Genomic DNA, 22,291 nt, shown 5'->3' on the forward strand with positions numbered 1-22,291 from the left:
TTGCTACATTGTATGCAATATCAAAATGGTGCCATTAGAAAGTACAGCTTTTCTTGCAAAAACTAAATACAACTATCTGAAGAGAAAAATAAAGCTGGGGCACTGGGAAGGCTGGGAGAGAAAAAGGCAAAATTGCAAGGTTGTAAAGGGGTTGAACATAATTAGTTATGTTCCTTATGTAAGATGTACCTGATGGACTGTATGGTAAATCTCTGAATTATATATTCTTTGCAATCATATAGTTAATCTGTAATGTCTGGTATATATAAGTCAGATGGCTACATACAGCCTCATTTATTCAGACAGAGATTCTTAGTTTTCCAGATGGTATGCTGAACAGACATATAGGTTCAAGACATGTCACAACTCTACTGGATGGTAATGTGTAAGGGGTAACTCCCAGGGATTTTCCTATAAGGGTCCATTCACATGTCCGTAAGTGTTTTGTGAATCCTCAAAACACTGACCACGGCCAAGTGCACATGGCCGGTACTATAATAGAAAATTATTCTTGTCTGCTATTGTTCTATTTTTTTTTGCGGAGCCACGGACCGGAAGTTCGGGGCTGCGAAACGGAAGTGCGGATGGGGACTGCACACTGTGTGCTGTCCGCATCTTTTCCGGCCCCATTGAAAATGAATGGGTCCGCACCCATTCCGCATAATTGCGGAACAGATCCGGACCATTCATACGGACGTCTGAATGGAGCCTTAGAATAAAGAACCTTCTGGCAGTTGGGCAGAAGAAGACAACTGAAATACCATCAAGAGTCATGCCTTCTCATTCCCTTACTCCTAGAGGGGATTTTAAGATTTGGACCATTACAGACAAAAAGGAAAGATCTCTCTTGTTTATGGATCATATTTGAATCTTACCATGACACAGTATAAAAAGTTTATTGACAATAAATGAGTAATGCAGACAATCTCTAAAGCTCTGTCTGTGCCAGCACAAACCTGACCAGTCCAATATCTGTTTGGCAGCATGATTTCTTCTCTCAACAGACGAGCTCCGAGTGGAAACTGTGTGCACTTCAATAGAAGCAACATTACTCCATAGTCATTGCACTGTTTTTACTGCAGGCATAGCACCAAGGATCCTCCTGGAGGATGCTACTATGGCGTCACTGAGGAAAGGTTCAGAGGAGATACTCTTCTTGTTGGTGTGTTGCTGGCAGACACAGATTGTGGGAATAAAAATGGAGCACTGGTTGGAAGGTCAGCGGAGGGGCTTTCATTCTGATTACGAAGCTGCAGAATCTGGCGCAAAAGTGCTTTGCCTTCTTCTCTTGTCTGAAACAGTAAAGCTATATGTGAGCACCTCAGCAACAGTAGGATGGCTGAGGGCATCTCTAGACAAGCTCCTCAAATGCAACCCATTAATTCCAACATTAGTCAGCAAAATGTTCTTTCAAGATTACAAGCATGTAATGCTGACATCTACAACTAGTAAAAAGAAAACATGGTACTAATTAAATTGATCGAGTTTCTTAAAGGGGTTGTCCAGTTTTCTGATATTGATGATTTATTCTCAGCATAAATCAATATCAGATATGCAGGTGTCAGACTCCTAGCACCCCTGCATCCTCTTCAAACAGCTGATAAGCAGGAGTGCTGGAAGTCAGACCCCCACCAATCTCATACTGATGACCTATCCTGAGGATGGGTCCATCAATATTAGAAAACCTTACAACCCCTTTAACCCATCGAGATGCAATTAACCACCATTATCTAGGGAAAGCCTGGACTTAGGTTTTGGAGTCAGCAGTGACAAGATCATAATAGCAAAGACATGTTTTTCATAAACCTCCCCCATTGTTCAGCAAAGCCACTAATTGTCTTATAATCCAGTCTTACTTATCCATAACATTATAAAGATTTATACAGATTGGCTACAGGGAACACTGCTGTTTTGCTCATCAACAAATGAAATTCAGCAATTTTCTATATCAGACATTTGTGAGTTGTAAGTGACAGCTATCATGGGAAGCACAAGAAAAAAAAATAATGTCCTATTCATCTTACTAAACTAGACACTAAGGGTCTCGATACCGCCACCAGGCATCTACAAGGTTGAGAATAAATTAAGTACTTACGTCGTTGAAATTAAAACACTTCTGGGCACACGCTGAGGCCTCATCCCAAAGTTTACACTTGAAGTAATAATGAGCCAGGTATCTGAATGCAGTGCTCACTTCTTGATGTTCCACTATCTCCTGGAAAAAAAACAATGTCAACTGCTGTGAGGTGGTTCAAACCGGTTGACTAAAGAGACTTTTTTTTTTCAACTGAACACTTACCCCACAAGAGTATATATCCTGTATATATTTAATGTAGCACTGTGCAGCCTGCTCAGACTCATTCAGTTGTTCATGGAGTCTTAAAGAAAAAAAAAAGAAAAAAAAAATTGTGGGCAGCTGATAATGAATTGAGCGTTTAGAAATAAACGACACAAAAAATCAGTTTGGTTGGGTCTCCTTTAGCATGAATTACTGCATCAATGCAACAAGGCACTAGCGTCTCTAATTCCCATTATATACCCATATATGTACCAGACTTATAACAAAAAATATTTATTCCCCTGCTTTTGAAAGGGGTTTTCCAGTTGTTAGATGCTATCCCCGATCCACAGGTTAGGGAATAACTATTAGATAGATGGGGGTTCTACTGCTGGGACCCCACCAATCATGAGAATGGGGAACTCGTTATGGCTCCATAACAGGAATTCTCACAGATCTGCTCAGCTCTAATAGGTACTACAGCTGAGGAAGCTAAGCATTTGGGTTGGGAAAAAAAAAAGAATGAGCCACTTCTACACCTGTTTATTACATGTTTATTACTTGGGGCGACATTCAGCATCAGTCATCAAAAATCTGAAAAGTGCAATGATTTTTTCTCTAATTTATAGAGAAATGTGTAATTTTTTCCTAAATTATGATCTCAAACAAAATAGTCAATTCTAAACAATCAAAATAACAAATCCTATATAAAAAAAATGAAAACAAAAAACTTACTTTGCCAGTTTAACTAAAGCCATTTTTTCCACATCACCAACAGCGTACGCTCTCCAGTAGCACTATCATGGAAGAACAAAGCAACATTTGTCTGTCACAGACTGGTAGGAGCATCAATGTTTAGTTACCACAATTTGAACTGGTGCAAAGAAAAAGTAGAGTAGTTTGCTGCTTTCATTTTCCAAAAGGTCTCATAAAATGAAAGGTGGAATGGACAACCAATACTTTACTTTTTCCTTTGCCCCAGTTTTGATACATCTCACCCCACTGGACCAGCCAAATTATCTGTGTAAAAGATAAACTGGACCTATAGGCCCCTTTTACATGGGGACATGACTGCCCAAAAAATCGTCTGTATGAACGCTCTTTCACGATCATTGCCCCATGTAAACATGTCCACTAATGTTTTTGATTGCATCTTTCATTCGGACAGCAAAAACATTGCCTGCCAGCAGACAGCATATTGTGGTGTGACATTAATTCAAGATGTATATGGATATAGAAATGTATGGATGATCCCTTGTGTCAACATACAGATGATTGCACCATTATATATGGAAGAAAACTAGTGCCATTCAACTTTCTATATTGTGCCCATATAAACTGATCCTAAGAAGTTTATAAAGTAAACCATCAAACTAAACTTCACATTCAGGTTTATACATCTTGCTTAGCAGTAACAGATTACTGTATAACATCGATGTGCAGCCCATGGTCTCATTTTTTCTATATTTATTGCATAAACCTTCAAAACATACTTTTTTGGCTTCCACAAGTTGGTTGAGCTTTTCATAACATTCACCTAAGGCAACAAGCATCCGAGAGTCGTTCGGTCTGAAAGGAGAAGGAAAGGTTTTATTTTTTTATTATTTTTTTTTTACTTGGCTGCTTCTACTGAGATCTTATTTCATCCTTTTCTGCAATAGAGAATGTAGGGAAGACAGTAACTGTAGGTCAAAATGGAAAATAATTGTTTTAAAAGAACATTGGGGCACATTTACTATTGAAAATGTGCCAGGTTTTTGGATGCATTTTGTGCCATAAAACTGGGGTCCATGCTTTGAATCACATTTACTAACTGTTTTACATTTTTTTCTACGCATTTTACACCTTGTCTGTCAAGGGAGCGTGGGTTCACTGAAAAAGGGGCATGGCCTAAACACACTTCCATCAGTCAAAAATGCGCCAATTTAAGACTACACAGTTATATTTTGGTGCAGACAAACTTTTGTGCACAGACAACATTCTGGCATATGCAAGCACCGCTTCTTTTTCAGTACACTGCCCATCATCTTGGAAAAAAGTACTTGCTCCATTCACTCGAGATAACGCATAATATGATGAACAGCATGGAGTTCCGCCTCCTCTTCAAACAGCTGATCGGTAGGTGTGCCAGGTGTCAGACCCCCGATGATCAGATATTGATGACCTATCCAATCACATCGGAGAGCGTCACAGCCAGGGAGGAAAAACCTCCTCCTCCCTGTACTGATGCTTGGTATTAGCATACTGAGCGTGAAAACTTCAGGAGGGCGCAGCGGAGCGTAAAAGCAATGTTAAAATAAAAAACACAAAAAAAACGGGTACCTCGAAAGTACAGGTATTTAGCTCCTATAAGTAAAACATATGAAAGGACCTCTTTAAATCACATCACATGCCATCAAGTCCTGCATATTCATGAGCGCCTAGCTCTCCGCGTCCTCCTGGTGCTGACTGCAGTTGGAAAAAACGGTTAATCGGTGGCAGTGGGGCAAAGAGAGTTGGGAGCATTTAGGACTTTGCAGATAGGACAGCATAAAACTGGTGACCGATTCTCTTTAAAACCAGATTTTTTGTTTTTCCAGTTCTGCATGCAAATATAGGCCTAAGTGGAATGTATAAACTCTGCAAATGTAAAACTTAAATTTTTAAGAAATGCGATGTTTACAACTTTCTACTTGGGTCACACTGTTAATTACTAAGGTTGGGTTCACATGACGTTTTAGGTTTTAGTCTACAGAAAACATATACGTTAAACGGATGTCATACAGTGGCATTCGTCACCAGAGTTCCAATGTAACTCTACATGATTTGTATCTTTTTTTTCAAACGTATATGCAGCACAAAAACATGTTAACCTAGCCTAATATAAACATGTAAGCAATTTTTACACTTTGACACAAAACCCCATGAAGGTGCATGTGCATATAAACTACTGAGTGGCATTTTGACAATGAATATAAGTATTGGGGGGGTTTCTAGGTGTACATTTTGAAAGTGCTAAAATTGTATTGTCCTGGCTACAAGAGATAGGTTTCAGATGATAGTCAGGCTCTTTTTGGGTCCAACATTTAGCTACATTTATGCGTTTTTATGCATTTTTGACAAACATGTTACACAGGGATGCAAAATTGCATGAAGGTGCCCATTATTGGCATACATGACGGACAACATACCACATGTCTACATTCCAATAAATACAACCTCAGCTCCAAAACAGTTGGGATGTAAATAGATGTATATAAAAACAGAATGCACTCATTTGCAAACCTCAGACACATTTTATTCAAAATAGATCATAGTGCACATATCAGTTAAGTTAAAAGTTAGACGTACTATATCATGAAGAAAATAAATTAACTCACTTAGAACTTGGCAGCAACACATCTCCAAAAATTGGGGCCAGGGGGAAACAAAAGGCTGGAAAAGTAAGTGATACCAATAAAAAACTGTTGGAGGAGCAATTTTTTACTAAGTCACATGACTGGGTATAAAGAGAATTTGTTAGAGAAGCAGAGTCTCTTACAAGCAGAGATGGGCAGATGGTTCATCAGTCTGCAAAAAACTGCATCTAAAAATTGTGGAACAATTTCAGAAAAATGTTCCTCAGCGTAAAATTGTGAAGACTTTAAATTTTCCACCATCTACAGTACATAAAATCTAAAGATTTTAAAAAAATGACAAACTCAAAAGGACAAGGCTAAATATTGGCTGCTAGTGATCTATGGGCCCTCAGGCAGCATTGCAATAAAAACAAGCATGGTTCTGTACTGGAAATCACTGCATGGGCTCAGGAACGCTTCCAGAAATCTTTGAACACTCTTTGACGTGCAATCCACAAATGCAAGTTAAAGCTGTGTCATGCAAAGAAGAATCCACTTCAACACGATCCAGAAACGTTGCCAAAGCCCATTTAAAATGTACGGATGCAAAACGGAAAACTGTTTTGTAGTCAGCTTAATCAAATTTTTTTATTATTTTAAAAAACCATGGATGCCATGCCTTGCAGACTAAAGAGGAGAGGGACCATCCAGCTTGTTATCAGTGCATTGTTCAAAAGCCCACATCTCTGATGGTATGGGGTTGCATTAGTGCCTATGGCATGGGCAGCTTACACATCTGGAAAGGCACAATCAATAATGAACTGTGTATGGAGGTTTTAGAACAACATTCTCCTGTCGAGATGTCTTTTTCATATTTCAGCAAGACAATGCTAACCACATACTGCATCCATCACAACACCATGGCTTTGCAGAAGACGAGTCTGGGTGCTCCAGAACCTTTACCAACAGACAATATTTGGCACATCAAGAAATTAAAATTTGGCAAAGACGACCCAAGACTGTTGATCAGGTAGAATCCTAATATCACAAATCTCCAGCAATTGGTCTCCTCATTTCCAAAACATTTACAGAATGTTGTTAAAAGAAGAGGGGATGCTACACAACGGTAGACAAGTCCATGTCCAAACTTTTTTGAGATGCGTTTCTGTTATCAAGTTCTAAATGAGTTTTTTTTTCCCATGAATTGGTAAAATCTCTAACTTTCAACATCTGATATGTGTTCTATGATCTATTTAGAATAAAATATGGGTCTACGAGATTTGCTAAATCATTGCGTTCGGTTTTTGTTTACATTTATTTACCTTTAACACAGCATCCCAACATCTTTGGAATTGGGGTTGCATATGATATGATTTTTTATTTTAGAATTCAGATTTATTACTGTGTATCTCAAGATGGGAAAACAGATCCAGAAGAGAAAAGGGTCAAACATCTGTTTTGGTCAAATGCACATATATAGTATAAATATATATGAAGCATAGTGTAACTTTCTTTCTTTTTTTATTCATCTATACAGAACATGCATTACCGTAGCTGGTGGGCACGTCTATAATAATACAGGCAGTAAAATGGCATCTTTAGGATCTCGTAGGTCTGTCCCAACCCATACCATGCTCGATAATCTCTCTTATTGACCTCAATCGCATGCCTGTAAGAAAAAAATAGCTAATGTATATTTGACAGCAGTACATATTAAACACTGACACAAGCTACTGAACCTAGACAACTGTTCAAAATAAGCACATGGTGAAGGGGGGGGGGTGGGGGGGGTGAGCATCTAATATGTCTAGCATAGACATTTTCAGACAATTGAAATACCAATTTTGTTATTTATTGTTATTTGTATATGCAAAATTGGGAAAGGAGGGCGATCTGAATTTTAAGGTTTTTTTTCTGATACCTAAACTTTTTTTTAACTTTTATTTTTAGTCCCCTTATCGCTTTATTGCTTACATCACTCACAATACTTTAGTGTTCCTGTCTATGAATGCCTGCCAGAATGGGAGTAGCTTTCCATTCTGGAACATATTGGGCGGGTCCTGAATGCACAATCCCAACCTTCATCAAGTCCATAAGAGCTAATAAGGTAAGAACACCTCTTTACAAAGATACACAGAACATATAGAAGAGCTGAGGCAGTAAATTTCATACCTGTAAGCCTGTATGGCTGCAGAGGTGTTCTTCATTTCCATATACTCATGACCCATTAGGGTCCATGCACCAAGATATCTGGGGTTTAGTTTCAAGGCTCTTTGAAAATACAGCGCTGCCTTCTCATGCTGAGAGCGTAAGCTGTAATAATTCCCTACAGGTAACAGACAATACTTTCAGATAAGCACAGACCCAACTGATATTATTGCCTAGAAATCCAGACTATTCACTTACCAATCACACAGCAGGTTTCTACACGATACTTGTCTATATCACACAGGTTATGTGCCAAGTAACTCAACTCTGGTTTAAGACCCTTGGAAATTAGAATGGGATAACATCATATCATGTATTTGAAAGGAACTGCATAAATAGACAAATTAAAGCCAAAAAATGTTGTTCCTTACTCTGACATACAGCAGGTTAGAAAAAGTGTCCATGTTTTCTATTCTGTAAGGGTCTTGTTTTCGTAACTCATTGAAAATAGAAAGGGCTTTATCGATATCTGTCAAAAGCAAATAACCATTAGGTCATGGGGTAGACAAGAGTTGTGAAGCAGAAAATATTCAGAACCCTGCAAACATACCTCTAATATTATGGTAAGCAACTGCGATCTGAGAAATAATATAGGTACTTTTGGAGAATCCGGCATCAATGAGACTCTGATATTTTTGTAAAGCTTCCTCGATCAATTGCTGCTCTGTGTATATATGCGCCAGGAAAAACTCCTTTATCCAGCAGTCTGGCAGGGATAAGAACTTTAGCTACAAAAGAAAGTTGTATGGTGATTTTCCTGGAAATAAACACTACACGCTATATATACTCACTGTCGTCAAAGCTTCTTTTTTTTTTTAACAGGATTCAAGATGGATATGAAGGATCCAGTACGATCTGTTACAAACTGGCCCATTTCACCAATTTAAAAATTTGAGAGAGTTTTTTTTTTTTGTTTTTTTATAAAAGGGTTTCCTAAAATCAGAGAACTGGGGCAAAGGCAGGCACTGGTATAAAATAAAAAAAAGATGTATTTTCCTGCTGAATCCCCCACTGGTCCTTATTTTCTGGGCTACAGCGATTTCTTTATTTTATACCAATGCCTGACTTTGCTGCAATTTTTGATGATCTCGGACAGATCATCGATGGGGCTCCAGACTAGGGGGCCCACACTCGGATGTGCAGCAACACAAATGCCGTCTTAATAGATGAATATTTGTAACAGTCTACACAACTAATACAGTTATCTTTTCCTTGCTAATTAATCTCACCATTTCCTTGTCTGTAATTAAGTTACATAGTTCCAACCATGTTCCCCAATGTAAGGGCAAGATGTGTGTTGCCTCCACAAAAACATCCAAAGCCTCCTTCACCAGATCCAATTTTCGTAAAACTACCCCATATCTGTAAAACAGGAAAAAGTACAAGGTTCGTAAAACAAAGTCTGCGGACATTAATAAAAACAGGGAAACATCTTAGCAACTCACAGGTAAAGACCAAATCCATCCAACTCTCTGGCCTTATGCTTCTTACTGAGTTCCACTCGCAACTCACGCAAAGCCTCATTCTTTACCTGTCCTTTCTCAAGTGGACCTAGAAAGACAGCAATATTACATAATGAACTCTGAGTAACATGTATTCTGCCTCCTATCCTGGTTCCCACTTCCTTTTTTGACTTTTAGCACGACAGGCAGTCCTGCTTAAAGGCTGTATTACACCTAGCGATAATCGGGCAGATAATCGCTAACAAGCATTCGTAGTAACGCTTGTTAGCAAAGATTTGCCTGTGTAATACTGATACCGATTAACCAATGAACGAGCAAACTCATTCATTGGGCAATCGCAATATTTCAGCAGGTTAAAAAAATAAATCATTGTTTTCCTGTGGCATTGTGTCTAATCACGATCTGCTGCTGGCAAATAGTAATTTTGTATGGGGACGAGTGATGGCATTAGTGACCGCTCTTCCCTATACGGAGGAGGAGATCGCTGCATGTAATAGCAGCAGTCTCCTCCACTAATGAGCAGGTGATTGCTGGGAAGGAACGCTTCCTTCCCGACAATCACTTGCAAAATCTGCAGGTCTAATACAGTCTCAAGGCTGTATCAGACAGCCCATTACTGCCGACAACTGTCAGGAAGGAAGTGTTCCTTCCCGACAGCGCCTACTCACTAGCAGAGAAGACTGCTACTATTACATGCAGCGATTTCCTCCTCAGTATAGGGAAGAGTGGCCGTTATACCAAAACTGTTCCCTATACAGAATCATTGTTTGCTGGCATCAGATTGTGATTAGACACCACAATCTGCTGCCTGCAAACTATTTTTAAACCTGTCAAACGATTTGGATTGCAAAGGCTCGTTTATCGGGTAATTAGCAGCAGTATTACACTGCCAGATGATTGTTAACGAGCATTAGTACATAAGCTTGTTAGCGATGATCTGGCAGAAAATCTGCATAATACAGGCTTAAAGGGGTATTTCAGTAGGGTACAAGTTATCCCCTACCGCTGGGACCCCCACAGATCACGAGAACTGCAGGCCCCTTGCTGCTCCCCCCTAAAATGACCAGAACGGCATTTATTTGTATGGGAGTTCCAGAGATAGCCGAGTAGAGTGCTCGGCTATCTCCGGAACTACCATAGAAATGAATGGAGTGGCCACGCATGTGCGACCGGCCGCTCCGGTCATTTTAGGGGAGCACCAAGGGGCCTGAAGGGGGTACAGGAACCCGTTCTTGTGATTGGTGGCGGTCCAAGTGGTAGGACCCCAACCGATCTGATAGTTACCCCCTACCCTGTGGATAGGGGATAACTTGGACCGGAATACCCCTTTAATTCTACAAATTTAATTACCTATCTATATAGGGAGTCATATAATTTGTGCTGACTGCTTTGAATGAACCAAGTATGCAACCAAGTATCACTTATCACCCCAGATGCTAAGTAATGTGCTGAAATAAAGCAGCAATTAAGTAGTCGCCAAAGTACTTTCCTTACTGCATTTGAGCAATTGAGGTGTGGTGATGCACACACTGTGCCAATCCAATCAATGCCTATGGGGCCTGGCAGCCACACTACACAGCTGAAAATCTTCCCACAATACCTACGATACACAAGCTTTAGCTGCTGAATCAGACACTGGAGGCAACCTTGAAAATGTGCTTGTAATGTAACCCCTTTAATGACTTCCATTATTTGAACTTTATCAAAGGTAATATCTCATAAAAAAACACAAGAAAACATGCAAAATTATGTTTGCAATATTTCAATATTTAGTGCCGCTTTCAATCTCCAGTTCCTAGGAACCAAAGCAATGTTATTACTAGTTTTTAAAAGGGTGTGTTCAAACATGGCAGATTTGTTGGGAGAAATTTCTGCAACTGTTCCACTGCAAAAATTCATGCAAATGCTGCAGAAGAAAAATAGGAATTAGACTTACTGGTAATTCAGTTTCCAGAGATTCCCTTATGACAGCACAACAGGAGGTTGTTCCCCTTTGACCTTCTTGGGACAGAAAGCAGAGAGGTTAAAAGGGGTCCCCCTCGCCTCCACCCACCAGTGTTTTTCCAGATTACTACACCAGGATGGATATAACTGATTTATTAAAGTCATAAGAAAATCGTATATGCAATATTTACATAGTAGTAAGGGAAAGAATGTACGGGTGCTGTCATGAGGGAATCTCTGGAAACCGAATTACCGGTAAGTCCAATTCCTATTTTCCAGCTCATCCCTCATGACAGCACAACAGGAGACGTACCAAATTATAATTTAGGACGGGGGGGACACCAAGTCTAAGGACTACATATTTTAGATATTTATCATTAGATAAAAATACAATTTCATAGAATCAGGAATAAACCTGAGACAGAAACTTATTGATTCTGCCAGAAAACAATCTTTATGACACAATGTGTGAAACCAGTCGTAACTCTGAAAGGTCTCTTTATTTGCATCCTTGATCAACAGACCTACCTCTGTTTATAGACTTAAATACTTAATTAAAGGAAGAATAAATTGTCTTATTAGACATTGGCCATAAAAAGGATGCCCTTTACCTCTAAGCCTAGTCTATATGGCAAGTACCAAAGCGTAAAAGCCACTCGCTCTAAAACCAGATAAAATATTGTAACATCATATATAACCACTACAGAGTAAAAATTTACTGTAGACCCCCCATTGCAGTTCATTTCCCAGAGCTTAATTGTTATAATCTGATAAACAACTAACTCTGGAAAGTCTACAAGGTATATGTAAGAAACCGAGCCAAGCTGACAGCACTGGCACACGGCAGGCATGGACATCAACGATGAGGTAATCTAAACTGTACCATTAACTTCATACCGATGCAGGACAAGCTTGGGATCCCATACCTAGAGGTGTTGGTATGAACTCAAGGGAGAAGAAAGGAGAAAGAACCCTCCCAATGAAACCAGGCCAACCGAGAACCCACCTGCCCGCATAGCTTCAGGGTCAGAGGCAGTCTTAAGGGTTTCACAAGATCTTTACATGGCACTAGCCAGGAGACACAGGGACTGAGGGGTGGCAAAAGGTTACAGGGCCTGTGCAGCGTACAGAGCCGCAGCTTATATGTGTGAGCATGGCTGTAAGTGTGAATGTGGACAGAGGAATGCACAGTCTATATTGCCGTTTTGTAGCTCCCTGGTTGGCGTGCAGTGAGGCGACAGAGGTGCCCTTGAGGTTATGGGTATTAGGTGCAATGAAGGCAGGGTCCCTAATGTTCGTGACATCAGCACCCTTAGAAGCAAATAGATAGAACCACATAGAGAAGAGTTTAGTTGGGCATAAGTTGACGTTTACTGAAAATCACTTGTCTTTAGGTAGATATACCAATTTATTGCCATAGAAGTGATAGCTGTAATCCATACAAGATGAATTCCCAGCCAGGATGGTGCTGCCTGCCATTATAACAGGTCAGGGTAGGATCTTTACAAAATTTCAGTGTTCTGGTCACACTAATGTTCCTTTAACTTCAGGCTGACTCATACTATCTCCAGGTGTAGAGTATACTATATCCTATAAATCACATGACCGGTACACATATGTCTTGCACTCCTTGAATTACATACAATTTCCATTAAGGGAGCCTGTCATCAACCTTATGCTGCCCATACTAACGGCAGATTTAAGTAGAGACAGGTGAGTTGATTTCAGCGGTCTGTCATTTAAAAGTAAGTGGTAGGCCCTGCACAGACACAGAAGCAACAAGCCGGGCACAGAGGCCACGAGGCGGCAGGCCGGGCACAGAGGCCACGAGGCGGCAGGCCAGGCACAATATACATTTTTCCTAGATTAAAATTTTAAATCCACATTCAGTCCTCATTAAAGAAACAGGTGATGCTACTATCACCTGAGTTCCCATATAGATCCACACACAGATTCTCAATTAAAGTAATTAGAACTGTTGAGGCAATTCAGTTGGTTAAACCCATGCATGGTTTACTTACCAATCTTGGAGTATGTGCTGCCAAAGCAAGCACCAATATTGTCATGCAGCTTCTGCCAACACTTGCATACGGAGCGTTAGTAAGGAGAAAAGAAAAAGGCCCCATTCCAGCTGCTGACTGTTTCAGGGACACTGAGGCGCGATCCTGCTGAACTCCATTAAGGAATGGCGGATCTAGGTAAGGTGAGGTAACCACCAGCTGCATTACCCACTTCATCAGGGTTAGGAACAAGCCAGGGGACTTCCACATAAGAGGTACTGGCACCGCCACTTATAGGATAGGAAGGATGAGGATGAACCCAACGATCAAACCCAGGCCATCAGAGAATCCACCTATAGGCTCGGACTCCGCCAGGTGGGTTCCAGGCTGCTAAGGGATCTCTACCCCGAGAGGTGTTAGCAAGGCTATTCAAGACCTGAAAGGAGAGGCCGGACAACCCCCAATCCTAGACCCAGCCTTAGGCCCTAAAAGTTATTGTAGAATCTCTTCAACCCTAGAGCGGGGAACCTCTCTGCGTCTATCTCCTGTAGGGACAGGAAGAACACTGGTGGGTGGAGGTGAGAGGGACCTTTTAACCTCTCTGTTTCCTGTCCCAAGAAGGTCAAAGGGGAACAACCTGTTGTGCTGTCATGAGGGATGAGCTGGAAAAAAAAAACTCATTCTAATGTACAGAATTAATTTTCTAGCTGTAGAAATTTCTGCAAGTATTCTGCCACACGCCAATCCACCCAAAATCTCCCCTGCATTTCTGGAGGTTATGAATTTTAAATTCTGTACTCACCCAAGCTATCTACAGTCTCATCATCTTTCCTCTTTTCTCCAGACTGAAAGGCAAAATAGTAATTTATTACGATATAAAAGAATGTTTCTGAATTCTTTAATTCTATATAGACCATACTATTATATCAGAAACACACTTAAACAGGACAAATGTAAAAAAGGGCTAAAAAACATAACAGTTGCATCTGACAGACAGAATTATATCAAGCATAAAGAAATCCATTAATCATAATTCCTTGTAGATACTTGTGCTGCACACTAGCTGCAGGGAGCATCTCACATTGCATTACAATAATAAAAGGTGTTCTCCAGGCAATATATAAAAACTGTTCTTTCTAATTTCCTGTGGAAGGAAGATGGGAAGGTTAATACTTACCAATCCCTCCCTCCGCCGATGACCCTGCTGCGCTCACACAGGCTGTGGGCTCTTCTGTCAGGGTCGTGCCCGGATGTGTGCACTTCTTTTCCTGTTCAGCTGGATTTACTTCGATACACAGGAACAGAAGCGTACACATCCAGTCGAGACTCAGGCAGAAGAGCCTGAACCCTGTGTGAGCACAGCAGGGTCATCGGCGGAGAGAGGGATTGGTAAGTATTAACCCAAGGATCTTCCTTCCACAGGAAATTAGAAAGAACTGTTTTTATAAATAGCCTGGAGAACACCTTTATAGTGGTATTTAGGTTTACAACTAGAATTAGGAATAGCTTATATCGGTGAAGGTCTGACCAATATGAGACCGCCCCATCTGAATGGAGTGGTGGTCGAGCATGCACACTACTGCACCACTGTAATGCTACAGAACTGCAGGACATCTCCAGCAGTCCAATGGAAATGACTGGAGCAGTGGTGCACATGGCCAACTGTCATTCCATTCATATGGGAGAGATGCTATTTTCAGGATCTGTAGGGTGCCAGCAGATAGGGGATCGCTTGCTTTTGCTGAAATACCCCTTTGAAAATCCAGTCTAATTCAAATACTATTGCTTGTAACATAAAAAATTTAATTTTAGAAATGATTCAAAGCCAAGGATTTATTTAACTGCTCACTTACCAAATACCTGGAGTACATATACAAAAAGTAGGCTTTCTGACTCTTACACCCTCGAAGGAAATATGCAGATCTGTCATATTCTTTTAAGTCAAAGTAAGACTTTGCCAGTGTGTATGCATCCAGATCTTGTGCATCTTCCTGAAATACAAATACATATAAATTATTAATAAGCAGAATGTCCTGGAGCATTGTCCAGCCTAGGAGCCGGCAACACCAATGGTCAATACTTGTACAATGCTCCCAGTCCCTGCCAAACATGACTTGACCCTGTGACTGCTGTGGCCAAAGGAAAAAAAAAAACAAAAAAAAAAACAAACAACAATCACCTGTCTGCCATCCTGCCATTCCAACACCACTGCCTCATTTCTGGTCCCCTGCAGGAAGTGAATTGGTCCTGTGACCAGTGAGACCAATCCTGTGCTGGAATGGCATGTCATTGTAGTGACTGATGAGTTGCCCCTTTACACATCAGATGGCTGGACGAGAGGCAAGGAGCATTATCAATCATGTTAATGCTCCGTGTCTCTGCTGTCCAGTGCGGGGCTTGGCTCTCTCTCACGCAGCAGATTACCCGCACGGCATCCGCTCGTGTGAAAGAGCCTTAATTGCTTATGGATCAGGGGTCATTTATTAAACTGGTGTAAAGTAGAACTGGCTTAGTTGCCCATAGCAACCAATCAGATTCCATCTTTCATTTTCCAAAGGAGCTGTCCAAAATGAAAGGAGTAATTTGATTGGTTGCTATGGGTAACTAAGCCAGTTTTACTTTACACCAGTTTGATAAATGACCCCGAGTGCTTTTCAACCTACCTCTGTTAGTGCCGGTGTGGACGGCAGCTCGTTTAAAGGGATAGATTCCAAAGAAAAAGCCAATTCAGATGCCCTGGGTGGGGAAGAAACAAAGATGATGTGCATATTTTTACAATGTTACTCTAGTCACATTGGGGAATTCATTAAAACTGGAGAAAAAATGAAGGTGGAGCAGCTGACAATCTGACTGGATCTACCTCACTGTAAAACTGCAGCCTGGCGGTGCAGTGCTTGCTTGGATTTAAGAGGAGTGGTATGGAGGCAGACCTGCGTTCCCTTTGGATCCAGCCTCACGCTGCTTCATGCCCATTTCCAGGCTGGTTCTCGCCATACTGACAAGCACTGTAGCCTGGCTGTGCAGGGGGTTAGTTATAAATCTATCAAAGGAGAACATCAGCATGGAGGTGTATGTTCTCAATGGGTTTTCTGCACTGACTAGCCCCAATGTGTGAGAGATGGAAAGTAGATGTGAGTCTCACATCAGTAGGAATGGATAGGGGTAATTACATTCTATGTAATGCTCTTTGGAATAGGTTAGCGATATAATCAACAGAAATGTCACATGTGCAATTTTTTGCTCTACGTACAAGGTCAATAATAGTCCTGTCAACCCATTCCTACTGAAGCACGTTATAGGTGAAGGTCCCTAGACCAGGGGTGTATACTTTTTAAGTAAAAAGTGAGCCGAGCTAGAAGATTCCTCAGCCACCAGCCTCAAATCGACAGCTTAAAGGGATATTCCCATCTTGGACATTGGGACCATATCGCTAGGATACTAGGATATGGCCCCAATGTCTGATACTTTGGCTACTTTCACACCTGCTCTTTCCCTTTTCGCTATTGAGATCTATCATAGGATCTCAATAGTGGAGGAAAACGCTTCCGTTTTGTCCCCATTCATTGTCAATGGGGAAAAAACTGAACAGAAGGCAACGGACTGCACAGGAATGCCTTCCGTTCCATAGCAGCGTTTTTGAGTGCGTCCTTGGATGCGGAACAAGACAGATCCGTCATGACTCACAATGTAAGTCAATGGTGACGGATACGTTTTCTCTGACACAAAAGAAAATGGATCCGTCCCCCATTGACTTACAAAGGTTTTAGAAAGGGATGCTCACTGTGGCCCTCCAGCTGTTGTAAAACTACAGCTCCCACCATGCCCAGGTGTAGGCTGTCTGGGCATGCTGGGAGTAGGAGTTTTGCAACAGCTGGAGGGTCGCAGGTTAAGCATCCCTGGTTTTAGAGATGGATCCGTCATGGCTCTTTTAGAGATAATACAACCGGATCCGTTCATAACGGATGCAGGCGGTTGTATTATCGTGACAGAAGCGGTTTTGCTGATTCATGACGGATCCAGCAAAAACGCAGATGTGAAAGTAGCCTTAGAAAGAAGCCTGCAAAGTCCCAGAGGGCAGTGAAAATAACCGAGTGGCATGCTTGGCTATTTTGAGAAGTCCCATTGAAATGAACGGGAAGCGCAGCCACCGCTCCATTCACTTCTATGGGGCTTACAGAAACAGCCGAGCCAGCATGACTATTTTCAGCGACTCCATAGGAATGAATGGAGGCCGGCCCCGAATTTGTGGTGCATCCTCCGGCACTTTGCGGGCTCTTTTCTAAGGATGTGCATATGTCCAGGATGGGAATACCCCTTTAAGGCCCCATGCACACGACCATATCTGTTTTGAGGTCTGCAAAATACAGACACGGGCGATGTGCATCACACATTTTCCCATTCCGCCCTATATTAAAAATGCCTAATCTTGTCTGGGAAATAGACAGAAAAAGGACGTTTTATCTTTTTGTCTAGAAAGTGGAACAGGGACACTGATGCGGACAGGTATCCTTTTACAAGACAACACAGGCTCCAGCTAGGACTCATGGAAACTGCTTGTATTTGCCTGCACTGCACACCTCAACAAGAGCTGTCAATAGCTGCAGGCCTACATATTACACGAAGCCTACGTTCTAGCATGCAGAGCAAGCTCTCACCATTTAACGCTGTGCATGAGCCCGCGCTCCCGGCACAGCCAGCTTATACTCAGCAGCTGTTTCTTTATCTCCCGCAGGTCGGAAAACAGACTGCTTGTCGCCGCCATCATGCTCTCCGAGCGTCAGCGACAGCTGGCTAACGTCCACCAATCAGCAGTCAGCTTGCTGCTTGCGCGTCAGAGATACTCACGTCGTCACGCCAGCGGCGATGGATAGTAGGCAAATACTGATTGGTTGGCTGCTGTGCTGGGTCGGTCTGTGGGCGCCAATTACGAGTAGCGGGAGAAGGTGTCCGGTGATGCCAGTCTGCGCCCACCAGCCTGCTGGCTGGTGACGAATGCTCGTAGTGCGGTTATATCACCTGTGATAAGGCTATAAGTGTCCTTACACAGTAATTTGGTTCTGTCATGTGTTTTTTTTTAACACGAAAAAACTGGATAACGTTTTCTAGCTGCATTCTGCAGCGAAACTTCGCTCCTAATTGTCTTTTTCATAACACAGATCAAAAAAATGGGTATGGAGTAGGGCTGCCACCTTTCCCAACAAAAAATACGGGCCAAAGCTACACCCCAAGAGGGGGGTGGGGGTTATGTAGGGGCGTGGCTTAACACAGGGTGTTAAGCTGCTGTCATACTGTTGCTCCCAATAATAGAAATTCCCCTATTAGTGCACCCCAGAATGAATGCACCCCAGTAAGAGTAATGGCCCATTAGTTCCCCCAGTAAAAATAATTCTCCCCCCCCATAAGAATAATGCTCCTATTCGTGCCCCCAGTAAGAATAATGCCCCCCATTAGTGCTCTCCTGTAAGAATAATGCCCACATTAGTACCACCCAGTAAGAATAATGCCCACATTAGTACCACCCAGTAAGAATAATTCCCCCATTAGTACCACCCAGTAAGAATAATGCTCCCTATTTCTGCCCCCAGGAAGAATAACGCCCCCATTTGTGCCCCCAGGAAGAATAATGCCTCCAGCAAGAATGCTGCCCCCGTTAGTTCCACCCAGTAAGAATGCTGCCCCCATTAGTTCCACCCAGTAAGAATGCTGCCCCCATTAGTTTCACCCAGTAAGAATGCTGCCCCCATTAGTGTGCCCCAGTAAGAATAATGCCCCCCATTTGTGCCCCCAGGAAGAATAATGCCCCCATTTGTGCCCCTAGGAAGAATAATGCCCCAATTAGTGCCCCCAGTAAGAATAATGCCCCCATTAGTGCCCCCCAGGAAGAATAATGCCCCCATTAGTGCCCCCATAAGAATAATGTCCCCCATTATTGCCCCCAGTTAGAATAATGCCCCCATTAGTGCCCCCAGTTAGAATAATTTTCCCCATTAGTGCCCCCAGTTAGAATAATGCCCCCATTAGTGCTCCCAGTTAGAGTAAAGCCCACATTAGAGCCCCTAGTTAGAATAGTGCCCCCAGTTAGAATACTGCCCCCCATTAGTGCCCCCAGTTAGAATAATGCGCGCCATTAGTGCCCCCAGTTAGAATAATGCCCCCTATTAGTGCCCCCAGTTAGAATAATGCCCCCCATTAGTGCCCCTGAGTTAGAATAATGCCCCGATTAGTGCTCCCAGTTAGAGTAAAGCCCACATTAGAGCCCCCATTTAGAATAATGCCTCCGATTAGTGCCCCCAGTTAGAATAACTCCCCCCTTCCCCATTAGTGCCCCCTTCTCTGCTTCTGCTGCCAAAAAAAAAAAAGCACTCACCTCCTCCATTTGCTCGCACTGCAGTGAACGCTCCCTGCTGACTGGAAGCTCAGGACAGGACCTGCGCTCCGGCGTGATGACGTCTGGCAGGTCCTGTCCTGAGCTTCCAGTCAGCAACGCAAGCAAATGGAGGAGGTGAGTGCCTTTTTTTTATATTTATTTTTTATTAACACGGGGGGGGGGGGGGGGGGGGGGGGGGTTGTCTGGGGGTAAAGGCTGCACTAATGAGTGCTCCGCAATGGAAGTGCTCATTAGTAGCAGTCCCTGTAACAAAATACCGACAACGGCAGGGCCACTAAAATACCAGCCTTGCCAAAGAGATACCGGCCGGGTGGCAACCCTAGTATGGAGAAATAAACGCCTCCCAACTTTTTGAATGGTCAAAGAGGGCCACTTATGGTTCTTTGTGTGAAAGATCCATTTTGAAAGAATATTGCAGAAAGTGAGTGCCAGGATTATCTGCTCTTAAATAAAACTGGGAACACACCCCTTCCACGTGTCAACCAGATTTTCTACTTGTTATACAGTAGATTCACTTTAAAGGAGTCTTCCAGACTCTTAATATTTAAGATCTATCCTTAGGATAGGTCATCAATATCAGATTGGCGGGGGTTCCTCACCCGACACCCCACTGATCAGCTGCATGAAGAGAAGGCTTGTGCTGTGTGTGCGTTCTGTCTTTTCACACTTGCCATAGACATAGCAGCAATCAGGAAGAGAGACAGAAGACGGCACAAGCGCACAGCTGATCGGTGGGGTTGCCAGGTGTCGGACTCCTTCCATTCTTATATTGATGACCCATCCTGGGGATAGGTCATCAATATTAAAAGCCTGGAAAACCAAGGCTTTTTTTTAGGTTGTTTTATAGTTTGCAGATGCATCAAAATCCTTGTAACTAATCCACCATGTGAGCATGCCATACAGCCACACGTAGTGATTATAATGGGATCTGGCGGTGATCCAACTGGTTTCCAGCATGAGTGCCAGGTGTCGGCCATTTTTTGTCAAAACTCGTCACTGCCGGTTCCCCTGTTGTCAGTGCTCAGAGATGCAGTGAAATACAGCATTTCTAACAGCCGAGGGCCAGAACGGAGAGTGGCTCCTACTCTGACAGTCTCTAGCTGTCCATGTATCCGAATGGCTGCTGTTGTGTACTACATTTACATTGCAGGAAATATCTGTCAGGCCACAGTTCTGTTCTGTAAAATCACCTGTTAGAACCCTTTCATAGGCCTTCTGCTCTGGGGACATGGTGTGCACATGTGCGGGAGGGGAGGCAGAGCTGAAGGCAGTGGTATCGGTGGTGCTGTGGGAGGATTTAGTTCTCAAGGAAGCGAACCATGCTCCAGAGGTCCCTGGGCCAAGTGTGCATTGTTTGGGGAGGAATGCAGCCTATTTTCTGGGGATTCTGCCTGGTGGCTGCTGGGGTGCCCTTGATGTTAGATTAGCAGCGGGGTGCAAGGCAGTAAGACAGTGGCTTGTGAAAGGCAGGCAACAACAGTTTTTACTGGGAGGAATAGTGGCAAAGTGAGTATGGCACAGTTCTCAGTCTTTTCCCAAAGGTTGCAGATAGGGGTGGATATTATGATCATCACTTTCTTCCCTAATGGGCCAAAGGCATGCAGTTTCTATATATACATCTGCAACGTCCAACTGCAAGGTGTAGCCCTTTAACAGATGGACAATCTGGCTTTATAATGTGGAAGGGCACCTGAGACAAATGACCCAATCCACGTGCAGTGAAGACCACAGCCTGACACGTGCATTACCTTTACTGGTTTCTTTTCCACACCGTCCCTTTTAATGGTCCTCTTTATCCACCTCAGCTCCCCTAGCTTAAACACCCTTAATGACCAGGCCACTTTTTACACTTCTGCACTACACTACTTTCACCGTTTATTGCTCGGTCATGCAACTTACCACCCAAATGAATTTTACCTCCTTTAATTCTCACTAATAGAGCTTTCATTTGGTGGTATTTCATTGCTGCTGACATTTTTACTTTTTTTGTTATTAATCAGAATTTAACGATTTTTTTTGCAAAAAAATGACATTTTTCACTTTCAGTCGTAAAATTTTGCAAAAAAAACAACATCCATATATAAATTTTTCTCTAAATTTATTGTTATACATGTCTTTGATAAAAAAAAAATGTTTGGGTAAAAAAAAAAATGGTTTGGGTAAAAGTTATAGCGTTTACAAACTATGGTACAAAAATGTGAATTTCCGCTTTTTGAAGCAGCTCTGACTTTCTGAGCACCTGTCATGTTTCCTGAGGTTCTACAATGCCCAAACAGTAGAAAAACCCCACAAATGACCCCATTTCGGAAAGTAGACACCCTAAGGTATTCGCTGATGGGCATAGTGAGTTCATAGAACTTTTTATTTTTTGTCACAAGTTAGCGGAAAATTATGATTTTTTCTTTTTTTTTCTTACAAAGTCTCATATTCCACTAACTTGTGACAAAAAATAAAAACTTCCATGAACTCACTATGCCCATCACGAAATACCTTGGGGTGTCTTCTCTCCAAAATGGTGTCACTTGTGGGGTAGTTATACTGCCCTGGCATTCTAGGGGCCCTAATGTGTGAGAAGTAGTTTGAAATCAAAATGTGTAAAAAATGACCTGTGAAATCCTAAAGGTGCTCTTTGGAATGTGGGCCCCTTTGCCCACCTAGGCTGCAAAAAAGTGTCACACATCTGGTATTGCCGT

At 42.3% G+C, this 22,291-nt stretch overlaps 1 protein-coding gene across 2 annotated transcripts; it reads right to left on the reverse strand.

Moving 5' to 3' along the window:
* Positions 1–681: 681 nt before the first annotated feature.
* On the reverse strand, positions 682–18,005 carry CDC23 (cell division cycle 23). 2 transcript variants are annotated; one of them, XM_040406942.1, is made up of 16 exons: positions 17,866–18,005; positions 15,874–15,946; positions 15,064–15,201; positions 14,013–14,055; positions 9,249–9,354; positions 9,033–9,165; positions 8,354–8,531; positions 8,175–8,272; positions 8,002–8,083; positions 7,768–7,921; positions 7,145–7,264; positions 3,772–3,847; positions 3,014–3,075; positions 2,300–2,378; positions 2,096–2,212; positions 682–1,292 (listed from the first exon to the last, which is right to left on the reverse strand). In XM_040406942.1, the coding sequence occupies exons 1-16, from the start codon at positions 17,973–17,975 to the stop codon at positions 1,116–1,118; spliced, it is 1,746 nt and encodes a 581-aa protein (XP_040262876.1). In that variant the 5' UTR covers positions 17,976–18,005; the 3' UTR covers positions 682–1,115. The 2 variants fall into 2 exon arrangements, with proteins under 2 accessions (XP_040262876.1, XP_040262867.1); XM_040406933.1 differs by having other exon boundaries at positions 683–1,292; positions 2,096–2,215.
* Positions 18,006–22,291: the final 4,286 nt, after the last annotated feature.

This window comes from Bufo bufo, chromosome 1 (assembly GCF_905171765.1).
Source record: "Bufo bufo chromosome 1, aBufBuf1.1, whole genome shotgun sequence".
NCBI lineage: Eukaryota > Metazoa > Chordata > Amphibia > Anura > Bufonidae > Bufo > Bufo bufo.